The sequence below is a fragment of the Agelaius phoeniceus genome, chromosome 17 (assembly GCF_051311805.1).
Source record: "Agelaius phoeniceus isolate bAgePho1 chromosome 17, bAgePho1.hap1, whole genome shotgun sequence".
In the NCBI taxonomy this organism is placed as follows: domain Eukaryota; kingdom Metazoa; phylum Chordata; class Aves; order Passeriformes; family Icteridae; genus Agelaius; species Agelaius phoeniceus.
In genome coordinates, this window is record NC_135281.1 from 632,997 (window position 1) to 656,899 (window position 23,903).

The 23,903-nt window shown below is 46.8% G+C and overlaps 1 protein-coding gene across 1 annotated transcript in view; it reads left to right on the top strand.

Annotated features, from left to right (window-relative positions):
• LOC129127605 (rho GTPase-activating protein 39-like) overlaps nt 1-23,903 on the top strand; it is a 56,947-nt gene that overhangs the window by 4,129 nt on the left and 28,915 nt on the right. The window contains exon 2 of the mRNA XM_054644366.2: nt 22,628-23,026. Within this exon, the coding sequence (XP_054500341.1) occupies nt 22,628-23,026 (399 nt within the window). The remainder of the gene's footprint in view (nt 1-22,627; nt 23,027-23,903) is intronic.

The following is a 23,903-nucleotide window of genomic DNA, read 5'->3' on the forward strand; positions in this document are numbered from 1 at the left end:
GCTTGTGTTTCTATAAAAAGTCCCCCAGGCAGATTCAAATAGTTCAGGAAGTGCCTCTTATCTGTAATAAAAAGAAATTCCAGAACAGGCACTGGGATTTGGTTTTAGCTGGATTCATAGGAGGTTCCTGAGTTCTGCTGTCATTATTTCATATTTAATGTTTATTCCTGCCTTCGCCAAGGAAGGCTGTTCCCATGTAGGAAAGACAGCCATAATGAGCAAATAATTTCTTGTGTTTTTTAGTAGCTCATTTGTGAGTATCCATTGAAGCAAGCTGTCTGTTTGATTGGTTTTATGCTTTTCACGAGGAAGAGTAATCTGCTTTGGATAGTTTCTTAAAGCAGTCAGTTCTTGGAGTGGCAGGAAAGTATTAACTGAAGCAGCAGCCGTGAGGTCCATCTGCCTCATACATCTGGAAGAGACACTGTAGGTCAAGAGAAAATTCTTTTGTGCTTGGTCTTTGTCTCATGGGATAATGGAAGTACCATTATTTGGCATATATTCTCTCATCCTAATTACTGTTTGTGAGTTTGAGGTTACTGCTGTAAGAATTAAGTGTTTTATATTTCCAGTTGAGTGTAGCCCAGTAAATTCCGGTGTAGCTGGTGTCAACTATCTTCCAGCTACTCTCCCAGGCTTTTTTTCTTTGTGTGTTGTCAGCTGCCATTTTTTGGTTATGCAACTCACACAGCCAAAAGATATTTGGAAAACTTAAAATGAGAGTGCTGGAGATTCAGATTGTTTGGTTGCAGCGAAGCATGGGAGAGGGAAAACACTCTGTGATTCCCTGGTGAATGTTGGCATGGCAAGGAGACATGGCCTCCCCCTGTTACATGCTTCAGGCAAAAAGAAGGGGCTTGAGGTAGACAATATCAACTTTAGAAAATTCTTCCTGAAAAAACCACGCTGAAAGATTAAAGTGCTGGAGATGCTGAGTTTATTTTTTTTTCAGGCTCTTTTGTCTCTTTGTGCTTTAAGTCTTGTATGAAATTCCAGCAAGGGCTCTATGCTGCAGAGTGCTAGAACTTCTGAAAAAAAGGGTCTTATTAAAATTACTTGCTGACATCTTCATCAACCACCAGAGGAAAATAGAAGTATGGTTCTCTAAGGAGGGTGTATTTTCTTACCCCTCTCATATTCTGCTTGTGCCCAGCTCCCTGAACCAAGCTCTTGCTACGTTTTGCCTTCCTCGGTGGCAAGTGCTTCAACACAGATGAAGATGAAGAGGGAGCACCCTGTGCTCCCCAGATTTGCTGTGTGTTCCTGTCTCAGCTTGAAGCAGAGCAGTCCTGGGCCTCTCTAAACCAACCTGCAGAGTTTATGATCTACCAAAACCAAACAAGCCAAGCAGGAAGGGTTCCCCACACAAACCTGTGCTGGGTTCACTTGTGTGTGTAACTTCGCAGCTGTGGGACACTGCCGTAAGGCACTTTGCTGTGACAGATGGGGCTGTTTCCTACCTGGGCAAACAAGGTTGCTGCTTTTTGCCTGGAAACCTGTTACGGAAGCAGAAAAGACTCAATATAGTGGGATTTTGTGTGATCATGGACATCGTGAACTTGTGGCCCAGGGCCAGGTGCACTGTAGCAGGGATAGCCTCTTTGTTCTGTAGGTCTGGTATTTTCTGTTTGCTTTTGCTTGTGTCATTCATCTGGGAAAAAATAAACAAGGAGGCTTACTGTCTCCATTGCTAGTGATACCAAGAAAATCCCTGCACAATGCTGCCTGATGAGCTGAGACTGAGCTCAGCAAATCCCCTTTAACCACATGAAGTTCAGCTGTCTTGGGTTTTTCTGACTCTGAAGCAGTGCAATATGTTGTGTACAAGCAGCCAGGGCTCAGGTTAAAGGATGAATTGGTGTAAAATATGTTCAGTCACAAAGGAAAGTCAGAGAACAACTTACAGGAAACTTTCTAGCTGAATAATTAAATACTGGCCCAGGGAATGCAGTGCATGAACTGTGCTGTGTAGTCCTTCTTGGAAAGGTTCCTCTGCACTGGCTGGAGTGGCTGACTCACATACTGTTGGAACTCCGATCTGCCTGCTGGTCCTGGCCACCTCACCTGCTCCAGCACCTGCTTCTCACCCCCTGCTCATCTGCTGGCACAGTTGTACCCCGCCACATAGTTTTATCTGCTCTGGGCTGGTCCCCATATGCTCTTGGTGCCATGTGGGAAATATCAAGTGGAGGGCTGTTTCCAGACCTGAAGTAAACTGCGGGTGGTCCCATTGTAATGTAGGCACTGAGTCTTCCATATAGGTGTTAAAATAGTAACCCAAGGATCAGCTGTTAGTTTCAACGTGGTCAGTTTGCTGTAAAGTGATAAATGCCATATTTGGTCTTCTTCTGGTCCTGTACCTATTTCTTCCTGTGTACATTGTAGTTCTTTGATAGTCCTTTGATATCTACAGTTATCCAGCTGTGCATCAACCACCTTGCTTAGCTCTTCTTGGCTCCCTAGATCCGGTAGTTATGCTTGGGATTTTTTTTATTAGACCGTCCAAGTATTTATTGCTCTAAGCTAGGGTGAGAGGAGAAGCTCCAACTGTTTTATGTATTCTTGATCATCACTGATCAACATGAAGTGAAGCAAAGAGAGATGGTGAAATGGCTGTGAGCTGAGGTGCAGAGCCTGGAGTGGAGCCAGCATGAGGAGCGTTTAATGTAGTCCGGAGGACAGATGCTTAGCATGTCATAATGTGGAGGTGTATTATCTTGGCAATTTATGCCCATGTAGTACAGTGAATGGTCTGGGTGGGATATGGCTGAGTTGTATTTAAAAGAGTGTGAAGGAAGTAGCATTGGGGCTTAGAGGGCAACTTTGTGCTTGAGTTGGTGCTGCCTTTGGGCTCTCATCTGCAGTCCTGAGTTAGAGTACAGTTTTGGCTTGGAAGCTCCTTAGGGAGCTTGCCCCTGAAGTAATCTACTCTAATTTTCATTAAATTAATTTTTAAATCTCTGAAAAGAATGGTGAAAAGCAAATATACTCATTTTTGTATAGAGGGCTTAGAAGCTGCTGAGGAAATGCCTAGTGGTGGTATGACGATCCAGCCTGAATTCACTAAAGCTGTAGCTTGAAATTAGTCTAAAACACATGTTTAGATTCTGGAGACTTGCAAAGTAGAAGTCTGTTTTGGGATGGCAATAAGCAGAAAAAATTAAAAAAGACAGTGATAATCTGGAGGTGAATCTGTGCACTGCCACCTTACCTTTTTTTTTTTTTTTCTGGTTCTGAGTCCTGTTACCAGAGTAGTTGAGTTCACTAAAGCAAGAGAACACCATCTGCTGCTTAGTTAGCTGGCTGAGTTATCCCTGTGAAGGATTTGAGGAGCTCTACAGGCCTCACGTGATGAGTGCTGGGGATGGGGAAAGAGTGGGAGGGGGTCATGGAGAACATATGACTGAATCATCCACTCTGAATTTAGTGTGCCATTGTGCCATGATGTTATCATCCTGTTCCCTCTTCGTAGTCTGTTGAGCCAGCTTTGAATGTAATGCTGTTGAAGTGACTTTGGCCTTGAATTCTAAACGCTGCTACAAGAGGAAGGCTGGCAGAGATACTGTGGGCATAGCTTCCTTAGTGGTGACACTTCTTTGGGTTGATCTTGTTCTTGAAACCAGGAAGGCTGTATGAGTTTGGCAGTGAGGGGCATGTCAGCGATTTTAGCCTTTCTGGCTCCCCATAATTCTTCCCTAGGAAGGTGGCCTCTCGATGTCCAATGACACCTCCCTGTCAGCCATCCAGTGTTGTAATAGCTGAGCACTTTTATGCTTAAACTTTATTTGGTCTTGGAGGGATGAAGTCACTCACCATTTTCTCTTCAAGCAAAGCTGCTGCTGAACTGTGAGAGCTGTCTGTACGTGGAGAAAAGCTTTTTTGGTACCTGGTGTTCAGTGAAGTTATACTTGCTGCAGGGGTGCAGGGAAGTTTCACCTTGGGCTGTTTTGTCTATCTCACTCTCCCTGGAGCAGGAAGCAAAGACTTCAGGTGGGAAAGAGTGAACAGCATGGTGATCATCAAATGGTTTAGTGAAAGTACCCAGAGTTCAGCTGGAAATGCAAAAATTAGTATCATCTAGTAGTTGTTGTGCTCTGGCTTGGATGCTCGGGTGAGCTCCAGAGGTGTTGATTTTGAGCTGCTGTGGAGTCTCATTGGGGAGAAGCAAAGTTTTCTATTTTAGGGTGTCCCCTGATACATGGTACATCTTGTACTCTGGATGAGAAATAAAATAGCCACTGCAGCTGGCCCAGACAGCTTGTTACCCTGGTCTTGCCAGGGCATATGGCACCAACTGCAAAGTGGAGTTGGGCCTCCAGGACCTGCACTTGGTGGGCCCTTGGTGCAGGCAAAGGAGGGCATGCAGTTAATTCCTGTTGCTTTGCTCAAGCCTCTGCTGTTTGCAACGGTAGTTATTTTTTCAAGCAAGAGCATGCAGGTGGTTGGAGAACAGACAAATTTGTCATCGAACTGCCAGCAGTGCAGCTTTCTTGCCCTTCAAATTCCAGCTGGACCTGGCTTAAACCCAGAGGTTTTACGGACTGAAGAGGGTTTGAGGGACTTTAGATGAATTAACAGTATTCCCCAGAAATTACCATTTTGGGTCTGTTTCTTATGATAGGAATCTGTACTGCTTTGCTTATGGATCTATAGCTGTAAACCCTCCTGAATAGTGTGGCTGTTTGCCCTGGGAAAGGCAAATGTTAACTGTGGCACGAAGAGCTTTAACAGTGAGATGTGTCTGTGCTAGAGCTAGAGCTCAGTTGGCCCTCTGGGAAGTGTGGGCTTTCATTAGGACAAGGCAGTATGTGGGCCCATGGACAGAAAGCAGTATTGAGGTGGCTGACTGTGAAAACTGGGTGCTGCTACAGGGGACATTCAGCCAGCCCCTTCTTGGGTGTAGCTCTGTTGTAGCAGAGCTTTCTGCTGCTCAAGATGCAGGGCAATATTGAGCTTCATCTTTCAACTTCACACCTTGCTAAGCTGTGAGAGAAGATGAGAAAAGGAATGAACAGCTGAGAGATGTAATCCTCACTTTTACTGTGCTTCAGGCAATAATTGATCCACGATGCTGTTATTTTTTAGATTAAAACCTGTTGCTGACTAAACTTGTTTTGCAGTTTGTTAGCCATTGGGCCTAGCTTTTTGTCTCTTGTATGTCTCCCACCAAGGTCCTGCTGGTTTCAACCTTGGTTACAGCTCTGCGCTCAGTAGTGCTGAAAATAAACAAGGCAGAGGGTCCAAGCTGTGGCAGTTCCTTGGAAGGGAAATGCTGTTGCAGGGCGCTGCTCTCCTGGAATCTTTTCTGCCCTTTGATGTCATCTTGTATTCCTCCTGGGAAGGAGAAGCCTTGACCCCTCTACCTCTCACCTGGTGGGTGCCTCAGGAGGTGCTTTGTTTGTGTAGCATGGTTTCCAGCTGGAAAAACATCTAGTTTTGGGCATCTGGAAACTGTGAATATGCAGTTACCTGTGAAAGCTCAGTACCTATGTGCTGAATAGTCATAATAATGCGAAGCCTGGGGTTATGATGGGATCTTTATGACTGGCAGCATAAAAATAAAATAAATGAGACTTGTCTGCCTCGCCCCAGAGCTGGTGTTTACTCCTGAGTCTGTTAAAAAGGGGCTGTCTGCTGTCTTGGAAGCAACCTGAGATCTGTTCCTTGGCTAAAGAGGAGCTGATCGGAACAGAGGGGGTATAGAAAGCATTTAGTAGTTATATTACCAGCTCAGAAGGAATGGGTACCTCCACCAAGAACTGATCAGACTTTTTTTGTTTGGCCTTTTAAAGAAAGACACAAAAAAAGGGAAAGGTGCAGGGGAAAAAAGGACAGTAGAATGAGAAGCAGGCTTACCAAAAAGGGGAAGTTGTATCCAAGCAAGAAGACCAAAAAACCTATCTATTTCAGCAGATTACATGTAAAATCAAAATAACGTGGTCCAGATTAAGACTTTTGAGGAGTGAATTTGCCAAATATGATTAACTTTCAAATGCATTGAAGCCTTTTGGAAACTGGCAGCAGAAGAGATCAAAGCATGAGAGGCACAGAAGATAAAGTTATCACAAAAAAATCTAAACCATTTTTGGCCATCTTGACTCCTGTGGAGGAGCTTTGCAAACTTCAAGCTTGCTACAGAAGAACTGTAGGAGAAGTTGTCTCGCATTGAACATCAGTAGAAATAGCTTTAGAACAAAGAGGAACTGATAAGAAACTAAGGAACAGATAATGTTTACTCAAGACTGCCAAAGGATCTTAATACTGAAATTGCTGAGATACTTTCATGTGTATCCTGCTGCTAAAGTGCCCTTGGTATCACATAAATTGGTGGTGGTGAATGCAATAGCATTTTAAAAGGTTGAGTCTTGAGGAATTTGGAGAAGTGGCTCAGTATTTGTCCAGGTGCACTGCTAGGGAAGGGCTGTGAAGAGTATTCAGGATTCCATGGACTGTTGGGTCTGACCCCTGTGCCTAAGTCTTTGCAATGAAGAACAAGTTTGCTGAAGGCATGGCCAAGCACAGCTGCTTGGACCAGTGTTAGAAGGGGTATTGTAGAGGCAAGCCCTGTCTCAGCCTCACAGACCTGCTGGAGGTGATGAGCATGATGAGCATGCTGGGAGCAGGACCACTAGGCTTCATGTGTCTGTGTTTTCAGACAGCCTTTGGCAAGTTTCTCTGCCAAAGGCTTTGAAGAAATAGTCGCCATGGGCATGGAGGAAGGGTCTTGTTATGGACAAAGAGCTGGTGAAAGCATAGACTGCAAAGGGTAGGGCTTACTGGTCATTTTTCAACCTGGGGAAGTCAGCAGCAAGGCCTGAGAAACTGGTGCTGGGAGTGTTTTGCACCTTATGGGTAACCTCAGGTATAGAGGGGAGCAGTGACATTCCCAGGTTAGCAGAGGATCCTCAGTTTCTGCAGTGGCTTGAATAGCTCACTGAAGATAAGGAAATCCATAAGAACCTCAGACAACTGAGGAAGTGGACTGATACGTGACAGATAAGCTTTAGTGTAGGAAAACATGGTGAACAGGGAAAAATTACCTGTACTGGACCTGTTTGATACTCAGCCTGGAACTAGTGGTTATAGCTTGAGAAGGAGCTTGGAGTCACTGACAGTTCTCTGAAATCATCAGTTCTGTCTGTGATGTTTGCCAAAGAAACCAATCAGTTTTGATCACCATCAGCAAGGGAGTTAATACTGAAGCAGAGGACATCAATTTGACCCTCTTTAATACTTTGTTCATGTCTTGAAGACTGCGTGCTGTTTTGATTTCTGCATTGTGAGAAGGACAGTGGTGTTAGAGAGACTGCAGTGAAGATAATTAAAATTACTAAAGGACAGAGCAGCTGCCTTATGAGGAGAGAGGATAAAATATGTGATTCCTTGGTTTGGAAAAGTCTTGCATAGCAAGATCAAGGTATGCAAAATCATGAAGGTAATAGAATCAGAGAATGGTTTGGGTTGGAAGGGATCTTAAAGATTGCCTACTTTCAACTCCCTGCCATGTACTGGGAGATCTTTCACTAGGCCAGGTTGCTCAGAGCTCCATTCAGTCTGGCCTTGAACAACTCAGGGAATGGGCATCCATGTTTATTCTGGCAAACCCATTCCAGTGTCTCACCACCCTCACAGCAAAGAAGTATCTAATCTAAACCTACTCTCAGTATGAATCCATTCCTCTTTGTCCTGTCACTACATGCTCTTGTAAAAAGTCCCTGTCCATCTTTCTTGTAAGCCCTCCTTAGGAACTGGAAGGCTGCAATTATGTCACCCCCTAAGCCTCCTGTTTTCCAGGCTGAACAAACCCAATTCTCTCAGCCTTTCCTCCTAAGAGAGGTGCTCCATCCCCCTGATTAACCTGGTGGCCTCCTCTGGACTGGCTCCACCAGGTTCGTGTCTGTCTGGCACTGAGGACTCCAGAGCTGGATGCAGCACTGCAGGTGGGGCCTCACCTGAGGGGACTAGAGGGGCAGAATCCCCTCCCTTGACCTGCTGCCCACACTTCTTTTGATGCAGCCCAGGACGTGGTTGGTTTCTGGGTGCCAGCACAAACGGCCGGGCGTGTGCAGCCTCTCATCCACCAGCACCCCCAAACCCTTCTCGTCAGGGCTGCTCTCGATCTGTTCCTGCCCCGGTCTGGACCAATACTGGGACTGATACCCAGCTCAGATGCAGCACCAGCATCTGGCCTTGTTAAACCTCAGAGATTCCCGTGGGCCACTTCTCAGGCTTGTCCAGATCCCTCTGGATGGCCCTGTCCTTCAGGTGTGTCATCTGCAAACCTGCTGAGGGTACACTTGTTCCCTTCATGTACTAATGAAGATATCAACCAACACTGGTCCCAGTATGGACCCCTGAGGGACCCCACTTGTCACTAATGTCCATTGGGACTCTGAGCCATTGACCACTACTCTCTGGATGTGACTGTCCAACCACTTTCTTATCCATCTAACAGTCCACTCATCAACTCTCTCCAATTTAGAGAGAAGGATGTTGTGGGGATCTGTGTCAAAGGCTTTACAGAAGTCCATATAAATGACATCTCTGTCCCCTCCCTTGTCTACTGAGCTATATGCCATTGTGCAAGGCCACTGGGTTGGTCAGGGAGGACTTGCCCTTGGTAAAGCCATGCTGGCTGTCCTAAATCCCCTCCATGTCCTTAGCAGAGCTTCCAGGAAGGTCTGTTTCATCACTTTCCCAGGCACAGGGGTAAGGCTGACAGGCTGGTAGTTCCCAGGGTCTTCCTACTTTTTTAAAAGTTGGGGACAGTGTTTCCCCTTTCTATGGATAAGTTGAATTTTTTCTACCAAGTCTTGTGACCCTAGAACTATGAGCACTTAGTGAAACCTAAAGGAAGAAGACCATTTATTTTACACAATCTGTGATGAACTTCTGATTTCAGTGTTCTTGGGGGTCACGGATGCGAAAGGCATCATCAGGTTGAAAAAGTATTTGGGTAAACTTATAGACAGTTAGTCTGAAATAGTTACTAGGAAGAACAGCCAGCCATCTGCCTTTAACATCTCTAATGCATGTGTGAGTTCTTGAGCAGTGAGGGAGAAGATGGAGAAAGGGCATGACCAGGCTTACATGTTTTGCTTAACATACTTCTCGGAGTGTCTCACCTGTAGGCAGAATGGAAGGGGCACTTGGTTTTACGAAAGGTGCATGTCTTACACTTCAAAGTTTCCAGAAACCAGTATTAAGTAGTAACATAAATGGGTGTGGCATGTTGGGGAAGAGCCAATATGGCTTTTGTAGACCAAAACTGAGCTACATGACTCCACTTGGTACTTGGAAGGTGTTTCCAAGTACGTGGCAGGGGTGATCAAGTGGAGTGGTCTGGTGGACCTCACTGAAATGTTTCAGTTGAGGGTATTGAGGAAAAGTCCATCATGGGTGGATAAATGGTCAAAAGATTGGGCTGCAAAGATGAGGAGCAGGTGGTCAGACTTTACAGAGGAGGGACCTCCTTTACAGAGGAGGGACCTCAGATCCCAGGCTGGGATCTCTGCTGCTCACAGTGTTTGTACCTGATCTAGAAATAGGGACAAAAGTAGTGGCTGAGGAAGAGCAAATGAGGGAAGAAATCATGAGCACTGCAATTCAGGAATGAGTTAAGGGTAACAGATGGTTCTGGAAAGTATTAGCACTCTGTGTGTGCTCAATGCTTGGCAGTGCTGCAGAAGGGAAGAGAGGGCTGAGAACTGCAAAGAGGAAAGCAAAAGACAGAATAGCACAGCATGGTGATCTGCTGCCATGTTGGATATTGAATGTCAGGTCATCCCATCTTGGAAGAGGCCCTGCTTTAATGGCCTCTTCAGTTATTTGCTTTTTTTTTTTTTTTTTTTTTAATCGGTAGCAAATACTATGTATTGGGTACGTAGTGTTTGGCAGATGAAGACTGTCTAGATGGATATCAAATAATAAAAAGTGAAGTTGAATGTGGTCCAGTTTCTGCCCCAGTCCATCAACCATGCCATTGCAGAAGCACAGAGAGTGATGCCTGCTTCAATGTCTTTCTGAATTTGTCTCTTTTTTGCTATCTCCCTTGCCACTGTTGGAAGTGAAAAACTCAGTTTTGGACTGAACACAATCTAATAAATGTGTGGGTTTTGGTGGGAGAAAACAAAAGGAACTTGTTTTGGGCACCAAATCAAGAAGTGAATTGTTCTCACCCCACTGTTCACTGTTACCATGTATAGCAATTTCTGCCATGGCAACACATATTTTCATGAACCAGCCAAGATCTTCCAGGGCTGCAACATAACTTCTGATACTTGCTCATTGTGATGCTATTAATAACTTTGTTTCCCCCTATCGTAGCCAGGAAGTTGCTTCTTCCTCATAGACCAAGTGCAAGGAATAAGCTCATTTTAAATCAACTGTGGGGAGAAGTGACACTGCGGATTTCCTGGGTTTTTTTTTGTTCTGGAGATCCTGTCTAGTACTGCCAGCTCTGTAGCCACCCACTGCGCTGTCTCTTTTTTATAAGAAAGTCATGTCTCAATTTTCTTTTTAATTCAGTTTCTTTTTTTCTCTTTTTCCTTTCTCCCCCCTTCCTTTAAACCAGGACAAACAGATGATACATAATTACTTCTCTGGCTATGCAAAGTAGCTTAAGTGTTTATCTCAGACTGACTTGGTGAAGCGGAGAACCTGGCACAAATCAAACATGATCTGGGCCAGGCTCTGGTCTACATGATTTCTTTACTTATCTCCTGCTTATTCAAACAAGATAAACTCTGAGTATTTAAAATTGCAGCTCAACTGTTCTTGGCACTAGTTGAATTTAGTGGTGTTTAAAACCCCAGAGTGCATTAGCATGTCTGCATGAATCTGCTTGGAGTTGGAACTGTGTCAAAAATACCATCACCAGCGTGGGTTTTTGGAACCTTTTAAAGAGCTGTGGAAAAGGTGAAACCTGGGCTTTTGCTTAAGAGGGTGGTTCCACTTGAGCCTGGGCATCTGTGAAGAGCTGCAATGGGTTCGAACCAGGGTCATGAGTCTGTTCCCAGCTCTGGTTCTGGTTGTACACAAGTCACAGTTCGCCAGTTTCATCCCTCCAGAGTAAGGAGTTGTTTTGCCAGATCACTCTCCTCTCGTTCGGGGAGTTCACTTTTCTTCTGCTGAAGTGTAGGTATTAACTGTACAACCCTCCCTCCCTTTCTTCACCAACTTGAAAATTTTTTTGGCAGATTTGAAACTTGCAGCTTCAGTCAGTCTTTGATATTGCACTTTCCCTGATCTCCCTGACCTGCTGGATTGATAGCCTACTGTCATTAACCGAGGGAAAAAGATATAGTGAAAACAGGGAATTCTTTATCCTACCGACCTCCTTGGAGAGGCTAAAGAAGTGAGCATATGCACTGCAAAAGGTTTGTCCAAAGCAAGGAGTAATTGTGATGTCCACAGTGAGTGACTGCATCATTCTTTTATTGCTGCTCTCCCCATTTCTTGGGAGGGTCTGTTCAAGGTAGTACCTCCAGAGGTGCTGCCAAGGATTGAGTCTTCCTGGGGAGGCATCATATGCCATGCAGGACTGCCTTCTTCTGCAGCCCAGCTGGTTTTTCCTGAGCATCTCCAAGAAACAACTGAGAGCCTTCAGTGACTGATGCAGTTATTTGTCACGAGCTGCCTTCTTGTGGACTCTTGGGAATCATAGAATATGCTGAGTTGGATGGGACCCATCAGGATGACTGAGTCTGCAACCTCCTGGCCCTGCATTGGACACTCCAGTTATCCCACCCTGTGCCTGAGGATGTTGTCCAAATGCTTCTCAAGCTCAGACAGGCTTGGTGCTGTGACCAGTACCCTGGTGAGCCTGTTCAAATATTCAGCCACCTATTGGGTGAAAAACTCTTTCCTGATATCCAACCTAAACCTCCTCCAACTTCATGCTGTTTCCTCAAGTCCTGTCACTAGTCACAAGAGAGAAGAGATTAGTACCTGCCCCTCCACTTCCTCTCATAAGAGTGTTGAAGACCACAATGAGGTCTCCCCTGGTTAATCCCCCCTTTGTTTCTATGACATGATGAGAACAGAGGCTAATTTGGGGCTTTAACTAATTGTGCTTTATTTTGTGAAGTCTTACATCTGTGAGATTGAAGAGATGTTCAATTTTTAAAAAGCTGTGACTGTATTTTAAGGCAAGGTCAAACACCTCAGTCTTTGTTTCTCATTAAATCAAGCCAGAGCTTGTTAATGACAAAGCACTAGAACTATAGATAACTAGTATTTTGGTTTACTTGGAGTTCAAGGTGTTACTGTAGTCACTGCTGGTCTTGTAGATGCAAGTGTGTAGCAGACAAAACAGAGGCTGAAACACAGCTCATGGGATGTGACTCCTACTCACACTGTAAAGTTGTAGAGACAATCAGGAAAAGAATGTCAGTTTGGGGTAACAGTTAAGCATGCCTTTCCTTTTGGAGGAAGCTTTTTTTCATGGTTTGTTACATCAGAATAAAAAACAAGATGAAAGAGTCAAACATGGGCTGTGATTTTCATCCCAAGCTAAGAATTCACTTAGGGATAGGTGAGCTTTCCAGAGCTGGAGCTGTGCATAGAGCAGAGACCCATGTGCTTCCCTGGGGGACAGGCATGCAGGAGGGGAGGCTCTGGGGCTGCAGGAGGGACCAATGCTGTGGGTCCAGTGCATTGGCTTTGCAACATCCTGACTCTGTTGTGTCTGATGTGCTTGTCATTCAGCAATTCCTGTAGGCAAAACAAATGGAAGGACCTCTTTTCCATTATATATTTATTTTTCTTGCTTATTGTTTTATAAAGAGCTTATGAACTTTGTGCCTGAGGTTTTCAGCTATTTACTTACTATCTCTTCTTCTTTGCCAGAGGAAATCTGTGTGCTTTGGGCTGGAGAAAATGATGACACTGATGTGGCTCCTCTGCACAGAGTCCTGTTGGGATGAGCTTCCTGATGGCATCTCACAGGACAGGAGAGATTTGTTTGTTTGCAGGCGGTTATTCCTTTGACTTGCTGCCAACACTCTCCTTTCCTTTGACTTGCAACCAAATTCCTCTGCTAGCCTGCTGTTTTAGTGGTTAACTTGAGTCACACATAACAAGCTTGGACAGCTAATACTTTCAAGAGCTTCACTGCATCTGTTCTCTCGTGATTTTTTTCAACGGAATTGGCAGAGACAGCTGCAGCTGGAGAGATTTGCTGAAGAGTGAATAACCCTAAAGAAGTTATGATGAAACACCTACATTTGTTTTGTACTTTTAGCCCCCAGTGTTTTGTGGACTCTGCTATCTGAGAAATGACTTGGTCCCTTGCTGTCCATGGCTATGTTGTGCATGAGTTTTCAAGGGACCCTGTTTTTCAGCTCATAAATGACTGGTAGCCTTTTAAATGAACAGAGACAGAGGGCCATTATTTTGCTAATGTCCCACTTCTAGGAACTTAGCTGCCTCAGATATGTAGCTTTGCTGAGTGGTGCTTGAAAGCATTATGCTCTGTGATCTGGCTGTTTGTAGGGCATCCTCTGTTGGCACCTAGGGTGACACTGTCCAGTTGTGCATGGCTTGGCAGTGCAGGTTCTCCACCCTATAATTACAGTCTCAGTCTGCTGTTCCGGACCTCTGCCAACTCATGTTCTGCCTTTAGAAAAGCTATGGTTGTCATGTTTTTTTGATGGTCTGGTGGAATTATTTTAGATCAGAGGTGGGTGTCTTGAGAGGTCCTTAAGTCCCCAATGCTGCATGCTCTCACTATGGTGGCCATTTGGTCCTGAGGACCTGGCTGATGGGTTTCCCTTTGCTGGTTCTGGAAGTATCTTTTCTGTTCCTGTCTTCCTTCCATTCACCCTCTGACACTGTTCAGAAATCAGTGTAAATGTTTTATTGCCCTCACTCAGTGTTCCTGTCTGCAGCAAAAAGCTATCCCTGTGCGTGATGCAAATGAGCCTTGGGAGCTGGCTATTTACTTTGATCTGTTCTGGCTGCTAGAAGCTGTTGGGCTCTCTCTTCCCTTCAGTGAAGATGGCACAAGAATGGTTGTTCTTTTGCCCTCCTGTATGGGGAAACTATGCTGCACTGCAGTGTGTTTATGTCTGTGCAGTGCCTGCTGTTGTGTCACTGAGCCCAGGATGATTCGTGTACAGAAATGACAGAAGATCAGTCGCTGTTGAGTCCTGCTCCTTCCACAGTGTACAGGTTGTGGGTTGCTCCCAAGGTACTGGAGCAGTTGCTGGGTTTATGTGATAATGTGGCTTTTATAAAGCAACTTCTGATTGGAGAGCCTCCTATTCCCAGACTGCTTTCTTTGGCATCAACTGTCTGAGACAGCAGCTGCTGTGCTGGGCCCCTGGCTGCACGGGCTTCGTGGCAATGCTGGGAGGAATCCCTGATATCAGTAGTGATGACATAGGAGGCGATGAAGAGTAAATCTCAGTCCTGAAGCAGCTGGACAGCAAGCTAGATAAATCAAGACCTTTGTCAGTAATTATAGGATGACAGGGCAGTGACTGCTGCTGTGTCCTTGAAATAGCAGGGATATCACTGACATGATGTTGCTTGCTTTGGCCCAGGGAGAGCACTTGGTTTATGCTGCTTCTCCAGGGCTCTGGGCTCTTGCCCTACCTCATTTTGGCAGGTACAACTTCTTCACCTCATTCCTGCAGTTTAAGAAGAGCATGATGCTCTTGACCCAGGGTGCAGTTTTATTGGCACTGGGAAATGTCATCCTGCTTCAAGTCCAGTTTACTTCTGTTCAACAGCTGCCAAGAGTTATTGGGGTCTTACAGATCCTGTGGAGCCATGTTCAGCTTTCTAGTCACTGACCAGGGTTTCAATCAGCACGTCGTGCTAAGAGGTGCTGGGGCCCATTGAGAAGGCGGGAGATTAAGGGGTTCCATCTCTGTCCTTTCATTTTGTTTGTATGCATCCTCCTTAAAAAAACACAAACAGCCCAGACCTGATTTTAGAGTTTCATTCATGCTGGGAGGTTCTTAGCTGCTTTGAGTACCATTGTGGGCAGATCCTGGATGATTTGGTGGTGCCTGCATATGCTCTCAGAATAGGGTGAAGCTCAGGTCTGCTTCAGTTGGTATCATGTGTCTTAGATTGTGTGTCCCAAGAAGATGTGGAGAAAGTAGATCTATTACCTTGGGTACCTGCCTACAAAGATTTACACTCCTGGAAGGATGTGGCTAGTGCATCTGGTGATGACCTTGCATGAGTCCTGCTGCCCCCTTTGGTGGGATCCTGTACAGGTGGGATGACCATGGCGATGCTCATCAAGCCATGCTTGCGGTGTGCCTGCATGAATCCTCCCTGAAACTAGGGGCATCACCATGGGAGCAATGGGAAGTCATGAGACTGCCTCCTTGGGACTGAGCCCAACATGCTGCCATGGGGGAGCACTGGTCATCATTTTTTTCTGTACTGGCAGGTTGTCCTGTAATGCCTTTACCTAAGCAAATACTTCCTCTCTAGGATATTGATAAAATTGAAGTTTTCTCATTTAAATCCTGTCTGTTGGGGACAAAATCTAGTTATGAGCATGTTGAGATGGGATGCAGTCACTGTCAGGTGCTGTGGTGCTAATATTGGTCCCAGTCCAATGGCAGAACTGACCATGTGTCCTGGCATTGATGCAGCCTAAGGCTGTGCAGGTTGGAGGCCAGCACCAAGCTGTGCCATGTCTCAGCTCCCTGCCAGGGTGCCTTGTTTCCCTGGGCACAGGGAAAGCAGGGCAGGGACCTGCTTCCCCACACAGCTGCCTTCCTTCCAGCAGCTGTGGTTTGGATGCAGCTGTGGATGCACACAGTACATTTTGGAAGGAGAGGAGATGAAGACTGCCAGGTCCTTTTTATCTTCTGCAACTTGTTCTTAAATGTTTAGCCCCTTAAAAGGAATAATAACTCTGCTGAAGTTTTCATTGAGCTTAGAAGCTGCTACTTCATCTGGAGGAAACCAAAGCTTTGGGGAGGCTGTTTATGTACTGGAGTTTTGGGCTTGTGCTGTAACCTGCAGAATGAAAACTCTAGCTATGAGGCAGAAGAGACCCAAGGTATGCTATCACAGCAGCTTGAGAGCTGGACAGGGTGTCAAGGCAGGTCCCATAGCCCAAAGAAGCTAGCTCACTTCTCTGCTGGGGCCTGGGGCTCAAGCTCCACAAATGATTTTGCTCCTCAGCATGTGAAACCCAGGGGCTGGATGTGACAGATAGGCAGGAGAGGCTGCCTGCCAGGTATGTGTCCCTAGCCAGCCTGTGGATCATTGCAAAGAGTAGAGAGAAGCACCTGGAAACTTCTTGATGCTGAATGTTTTTTGACATGTCTTTTGCCTTCTGCTGGGGCTGCAGTGGCCACAGCTCGTCTCTAGACATAACACTGGCCAAGGTGCTCACCCTCAATGACAATTTGGGGACAGAGAGAAGTGAGAGACCCTTGGCCTCCAGGGAAGCAGCTGGTAGCTCTCCGGTGAAGACCTGTACCTGGTCTGCATCACCAGGATTTTTTTAACAGGAGTGGATTTTACTGCTCCTCCTGCCCTCAGGCACAGTTTCCTTTAGTGTTGGTCTGCTGGTCACCAGGTAGTCCCCTGGTGCCTATGTCTCCAGTATGGAGACACTATGGACACTATGACCATCTCCTGCTCAGAGTGTCCGTCCAGCAAGTGCTTTGTGTTTTGTCTCAAGGCCATGAAAACAGGGATGTTTTCTGTCCCTTGGTCTTCCCTCTGTTGCAAAATTGCCCATCCTGAGATGGGGGCACTGAAGGATGGGGTGGGGATGAGCAGCAGTTCAAGCCCTTCTGTCTTCCCCTCCCCTTGGGGTGCTCTCTGTGTGGCTCCAGGGAGTGATTTCAGGACCCAAATCAGTCCAAACCTAGTGGACAACACTTGGCACAGAGTGGATGATGGAGAAACATGAAGTTTGGTGTGGGAGTGCCTGTGCTGCCCTCCCTCCTCCCTGGTGACATACAGAGCTCTAAGATGCCTGTGCATCCATCCCACCCAAGGTTCAGGTACTGGTCTTGGGCCATTGGGCCTTATGCCTTTGAGACTGGTCTGGACTTTATTTTAAGCTGATTATCATTGGGGCATGGCTTGTCATGGTGTCTGTCCTTCCTTATGCCCCTCCTCTCTCCTTTTGCAGAGACCCCAAAACATCTCACCTGTGTCCCAAAAGTCCTTTTTACTTACTTCTTTCTCTCTGAGACAGGATCTTGAGGGAATTTGCTGGTAATTTTGGTGTTGCCCCAACCTTCTCCCTTGGACTGAGCTACCCCTTTGCTGTCTGTTCTGCTCTGGATTTGGGATGAATCAAGAGGCTAACAGCAGCAAGATGGAGCCAGCAATGCTGGTACCTGGGCTGGGGGAAAGTTTGGGAAAGCCAGGAAAGAGGTGAGAACTGACAGAGTCCAAGCAACCACAAAGCCACCAAGTTTCCCATCTGACATCTTTGTCTTTGAAAATACCACCTAGCAGAAGGCTTGGGGCTTTTTTCATTGTTTTTTGTTTTCTTTTCTTTTTTAATTAAAAACAACAAAGTAATGAGATGCTTTTTGTGATAAGACCTTTTCCAGGCTCTCTTTTTCCCCTAAACCACGCAAACTATGGTGTTATTCTCTCTTCTCTATGTAATGTGTTGCCAGGCTGGGCTCTGCTTTCAGAGGCCTGCCCCTGTTCTGCTCTTGCTAGAGCTAAGCGTATGTTATGTGCTCTTTGCCAGGCTTTGAGCAATCAGCATTTGTTCTGGATTTTCACAGTGTGATCTGTCTTTGGCAAAGCAGAGGTTGGTTTGTTTGCATAGTGCTTATTTTCAGGAGCAGGAGAGTTTTATGAGCAGCCTGACATTATATTTATTTTTGTTCCTCTATAATTTTTGTTAGAAGGAGGCATGGGTATTCAAAAGAAGTTATAGAATGTGTGTGAATAAAGCCTGAATTGTCTCACTCAGCTGAAGGAGGATTACCATAAGGAGCTGATGCTGGAGACCTTCTGGAGGCTCTCTGCAGCTCGAGGATAGAGGTTAGTTTTACAGGCTTGTCCTGGCTTTTATATGCAAATCTGAGTGAATCGGAGCCATCTGGAGGTTGCACTTGGTTTCTCAGTGTCTGTACTAAGTGAACTTTTCTGAGGCCTGTTGTGCGGAAGGTGAAGGGGCAAGCGCGATTGTCTTAAAAAAAAATCTATGGTGATATTTGAGTTCTTGAACACAACCTGTGCTGTTTTTCAGTCAGCCAGGAGCCTAGACCCACAGAGAGCAGCAAAGTCAGCAGCAGTGGAGCCTCTGGGCTGGTACCCTCTCCCCATTCCTGAACTGGCTTGCCATGGTCTGCTACAGGGGCCTCCTTTTAGAGGACTCAGGATGGTGAACATGGCATCATTCTCTGTATGACTGGATCTGCTCCTTTTCATTGGTTGTTTGTCCTATGTGCCATTAACAGCAAATGAAAGAGGATTTGAACTCGTCTCTGTGGGGCTTATAATTTCAGATGCCCATCCCTATCACCCCAGTTGATTGCTACAGCAAGTAGCCCTGCACACACTTCCCTGCCTTTGCCTGGTTTCACACCATGGCCAGTCTCTGGGAATTATACTTTATCTGTGATGGCCAAACTGCATTCCTCCTCCTCAAGGAGGACCTGTTAACAAGGCTCTTTAGTTTTGGCATAGGCACATCCTCAGGTAGATGGTCTCTGATGATGGCAACAACTGGCATCTTTGTCTTGGGACTGGCTTTGAGTATGCTGCAGGCCTCCATTGAGGGCATTAGTCTTGAAAAATCCCACTTGGTATGGAGCCATGTTTGGCCAGGAAGGACTTAGTATTGCCCCAACTCTCTGCAGGGCTCATCGCAAAGAAGGGAAGTGGGGGAAGGAGGTGGGATCTTGGCTTGAAGCACAGAAATCCAAAAATTACAGAGCATGGAAGTGAAATGGGAGACCAAGTCATAAGAGGTGTCCTTGTAGCCATGCAGAAGGGTTTGCTGGCAGCCTGCTGTGAAGCTCCCTGAGGCAGTTGATTCTCATGGCTATCCTTGGTGCTCTCTTCCCCTTGGTGGATGTTTGCCTCCTCAAGCTGGTGCTGAGCAGCTTCCACAGGTGGGGCTGCAGATCACATCAAGCTGATCTTGAGCTGACAGCTCCAGCTAAGAAAACATCTCTACTATTCTTACCTTTTTACAGCCTTGGGAAGAACTTGTGGTGTCCCAGACTGTGCTTGACTGTCTGGGCTGTGTTGTCACTTGGGTGATGGTGGCAGGAAAACCAGCTCTTCTCTGAGGGAGTGGCTGTTTGACTTCTTGGGGTTCCTCAGCTCTTCCTTCAACTGATTCTTCACCTGTACCTGGTTGTCACAGACATGTTTTATGAAAAATCCTTTTTTTAGGATTTTTCTCTTGAGAAGCTGAGAGGCTTTAAGAACAAAATGTAAACAATTATTATCTGCTGCTGTGGAATGCAACAGGTGCATCTTTGATTGGTCTATGTTAGTTGTTTCTAATTAATAGCTAATCACAGTTAGCTGGCTCAGACTCTCTGAGAGTCAGGAGTTTTTGTTATCATTCCATTCTTCTTCCTTTGCTTGCTAGCCTTCTGATGAAATCCTTTCTTCTACTCTTTTAGTATAGTTTTAATATTATATATATATAATATAATATTTTTTTAATATATATAAAATAATAAATCAAGCCTTCTGAAACATGGACTCAGATCCTTGTCTCTCCCCTCTTCCTGAGACCCCTGTGAACACCGCCACACCTGGTCCTTTCCATTTCTGGTCCCGCTCAATTCTCTGTAGTCAAAAAAAAAATTATTCCTTCCTAGACCTCCTACTAAGCATTTACAGTCTTTGTGAGAAAGATCTGGTCAGGAGATGCTTGCAGATGCCCTTTCAGGATGAAACGCTGTTTCTTAAAAATTACTGCTATTATTTTTTTCCAAGGCTTTCCCAACCAAGAGTGGCAGCCAGGAGGAACTTGAGCTGGTTTTGAAGGAGCAAAGTTGGTACATGTCCATCTCCTGTGTCCTTGAGGCTGCAGGACAGAGCACAGCAGCTTGTCTCTTAGCTGTACTTTTCATTACAACACTTCATTAAAAAAACAGCTGCCTATCTGTGAGGCCAAGCCTTCAGATGGGACCAAATCTGTTTGCCTACATGAGATTATTCACAAAAAGCCCTACACTTTCTTCTGCTTTTTCCATGCCTGGTGCATCATCCTGTTCACAGCACGCTGCTGCTTGGGGGCTGACCCCTGCAATGGCCTTGCCACTCCTCCAAAACATCAGCATGCTTGAGACACAAGCCATCACAGCTGGGGGCCTTTGCCTGCTGGAGTGAGCAGCTGGAGCTGTGTCCTGTTTCCCAGCTATTTGGTCTGGAAAGTATTACTCAGGACACATAGAAAGCTCCTGGACTTTCTGGCAATACAGGAGGATGCACCTTGGGAATGTGGGCTGCTTTTGGAAGCAAGTGGGGGTTTTGTTGAAATCCCTCTGCCTTGCAGGCTCTGGTGACTGCGGTAGTTCCCTGGAGCCATTGTGATGCCAACAGGCTGGTTGTCCTGTGCTCGGGTAGTAGAGGGCTTTGGTCTGGCACTGCAGATGGGGCTTGCAGGCAAGTCTTGTTTTGGGGACACTGAGTTACAGAAGCTGAGATGAAACGAAACCATTGCCATAATCCTGCTGGTGGGAGCAGGCACTGCAGTGCTTGTGAGCGTGGGCACCCACTCTGTGTTTGCTGCATCCCTCAGCACTTGGAGCTGAGAGGACAGAGAAAAGAATTATTTAAACCATCCCCAGGAAACTTCTTTAACCTTGTAAAGTGGAATATGAATTAATTTTGGTTTTTGTGTGTTTAAGTTACAGCCTTATCTCTGCAATCCTGCATTTATCACATCTTTCCAGAATTTTTGATGTTTGAGGCTTGTTTGAGGCTTGTGTGGCAGCCTGGGGCTGGTCCTGCTCCAGGAATGTACTCCTTGCTTTTCCTCAATTTTGAGGACTGGCCTGCTTTTTATTGGGTGCATGCCAGACTGCTCAGCATTGATTGTTGTCAATCAAACCCACAGTTTTCCTAGCAGGGAGGTGCAGTGGGCAACTAAACCCTCACCCAGACTTGCCTGGTGATAGGAGACATGCTGACCTTCCTCAGAAGGCCAGGGCTGGGCACAGGAACCTGGGCTGCCATTTCAGGCACTGCAGTGCTGCCACCATCACTCCTGACCTTTCTGACGATCTGCAGGCTGGCAACTGAGGGTGTGAGAGGGAGGCAGTGGGATCTCCCTCCTCCGGCTTCTGCTGTGGGAATGGCTTCTGCTGTCATACCCTTGCTGGAGAGCAGCTGGTGGTTGTGTCAGAGTGAACCCCTGGCAGAAACAGGTTTCAAGAGGGGCCTTGGACCTGTCCTCTTCATATGGCTTTTATTAATGGCAAAAGTAGCTTCAGTTAAGGCCCTCCTTCCTGCAGCCTCCACCAGCATTGGGATGGAGGCCAGACTTTGGGATATGGGAGTAGGAGGGGCTCATGTTGTTTTTCAGCATGCTGAGCATATAACTTTGGTTCAGGATCACTTTAGGTAGCATCTCTCCTTTGTGGAGGGAAACCTTGCTGGGTTTGCACTCCCTTCCTCCATTTACCTGGGCTATCCAAAATAGTTTGGGCTACTGCATTGGGGAGGCATTGGCTTTGCTGAACTCCTCAGGCCAGCTCTTTAGGGTTGGTGTGTCAGTGATATGGTTGATATGCCATGTATGACAGCTGGGCAGCCCAACACCTCTGCATGAAAACCACTGTGCTCATCTGCCTGAAAAGCAGTCATTCAGCACTACCTCCTTTGCTCTCACTGACTGGGCCAGTATGGGTCCTGATAAAGGACCCTGGGGCTCAAGGGGTTCTTTAGGGCTGCAAAGGGTTATGCATCAGCAGCAGGGCCTGTCCTTTGGGTCACCTTACACCCTGCTGAAGGCTCTGTCCCATCAGCCAAAGGGTAGGGGGAAGAGCCTGCAATGGAGATGGTCTCATCCACCAGTCATTCCCCCCATATATCTTTTGGACATATAAGTGTGGGCTTCGAGCAGGGTCCATGGGATCCAGAGGTCCCTTCCAAGCCCCACAGCATGTGGAGCCTGCAGGCAGGCACTTGCATGGAGCAGGTTGCCCACATTGTTGGGAGCCAGGGCTTTGGTCTCCCCAGGTGGAATGTGCAGCTCTCAAAAGGAGCAGATCCTGTTCTGCAGATACTCCCTGCTCCTGAAAGTCAAGTCCCCTACCCTCTTGCATCTTGCACACTGCATCTCCCAGGCACTGGCACTCCTGTGACTGGGCCAGCCCTTGATGTGAGTTATCCCAGCATCAACAGACTGTGCTCACCAGCCCTGTGGGTTAGTCCTGGGCTAGTGAGTGGGAAGTGAGTGGGCCAGGCTGATGGGACTGACCTCCCCTTCCCTGTGCCAAAGGACTGCTCTTTTGTAGCAGCCCCATCTCAAACCCTTGTCCTGGCCTCTCCTAAAAAATCATTAGATTGCTGAATAGCCCCAAGCAATGCTTTGATCTGCAAGCAGGCTGCCTGACCCAGTGGCAGCAGGTTTGTAGGACTCTTCAGACAACCTGTTTGCTTTGGGCCTCTGGTCCAGACTAATGTGGCTCTTGTGTCCCTGCAGCTCGGACTGGGTGGAGATCATCGAGCCCCGCTCCCAGGAGCGGATGTACGTGAACTTGACCACCGGGGAATGCAGCTGGGAGCCCCCTCCCAACCTGAAGGTGCGCCAGTCAGACCAGAAGCAGTGGTGGGAGCTCTTCGACCAGAACAACAACCGCTTCTACTACTACAATGCCATCACACGGCAGACAGTGTGGCACCGGCCTCAGGGTTGTGACATTGTGCCCTTGGCACAGCTCCAGGCCATGAAGGGCAGCTCCCAGCCTGACTGCTGTGGCCTGGAACACCGAGGCAGCACTGGCAGCGGTGGCAGAAGCACCCCCATCCAAATGGCTGTCTTGCAGGAGATGGAGAAGGGCAAGAGGAACAGTGTGGCAGAGAAGAGGAAAGATCCTGCCAGGTATGGGGAGAGCTTCAAACTTCTCTGTTTATATCTATGGGGTGAATTTAGCTGCCAGACTGGCCCTGTTAGGCAGGTTGGGAACTGTGCTTCCCAGGAGGGTGCTGTGATGCCCCAGGAGGGTGCAACAGTGGGGCAAAGTACTGCCAGGCCCCCAGTCACTACCATGTGCCCTCCTCTTCTTGGGGTACAGCTGTCTGCTGCCACCACTACCTGAATGTCCCCAGCTTGGGCCAGGCCATCTTTGTGTGAGTCACCGTAAAAATACATGTCAAAAGGTAATCTTTGCTCTGGGTGCTATAACAAACGGAGAGGGGACAGGCAGGAGTGTCATGTAGTGATGAAAACGCTCTCAAAAACTTGCAACAGGGTTTGTTGGGATGGCATAGCTCCTGTGCAGGGGGTCAGGCTGCTGTGGGGTGCAGGTGAGCGCATCTGGTCTGGCTCCTTCCTTTCCTCCTTGCTCAGTTGCTGATGTCTTGCAACTTCAGCCAGGGCAGGAGGTGGGGCTGCAGGGACAGAGCTCCTGGGCACAGTTGTATGGTCTCATCAAGCCTGAAATAAAAGACCAATAACAAGATGCTATTTTTTTAAGTTTGACTAAGAGATTTTTTTTTTTTACACTAAAACTAGTCTGACAACAATCAGGGTTTTTTTTATTGTATTGAAACCATTATTTCAGCTTCAGTTGCACAAAAGTATCCCTTCCCCATCTCTGTTGGGTTGGCCCCTCTGCCTGGGATACTGTGTGGAGCTGCTCTGCTTCCCTTCTACTCTGTCTGGGCATCATCCTGCCCTGGAGGATGTGGTACTGGCAGCTGGGGAGGCCGTGCAGCAAGCAAAGTTGGGTCATGCTGAGAACTGACCTGAGAGCTAG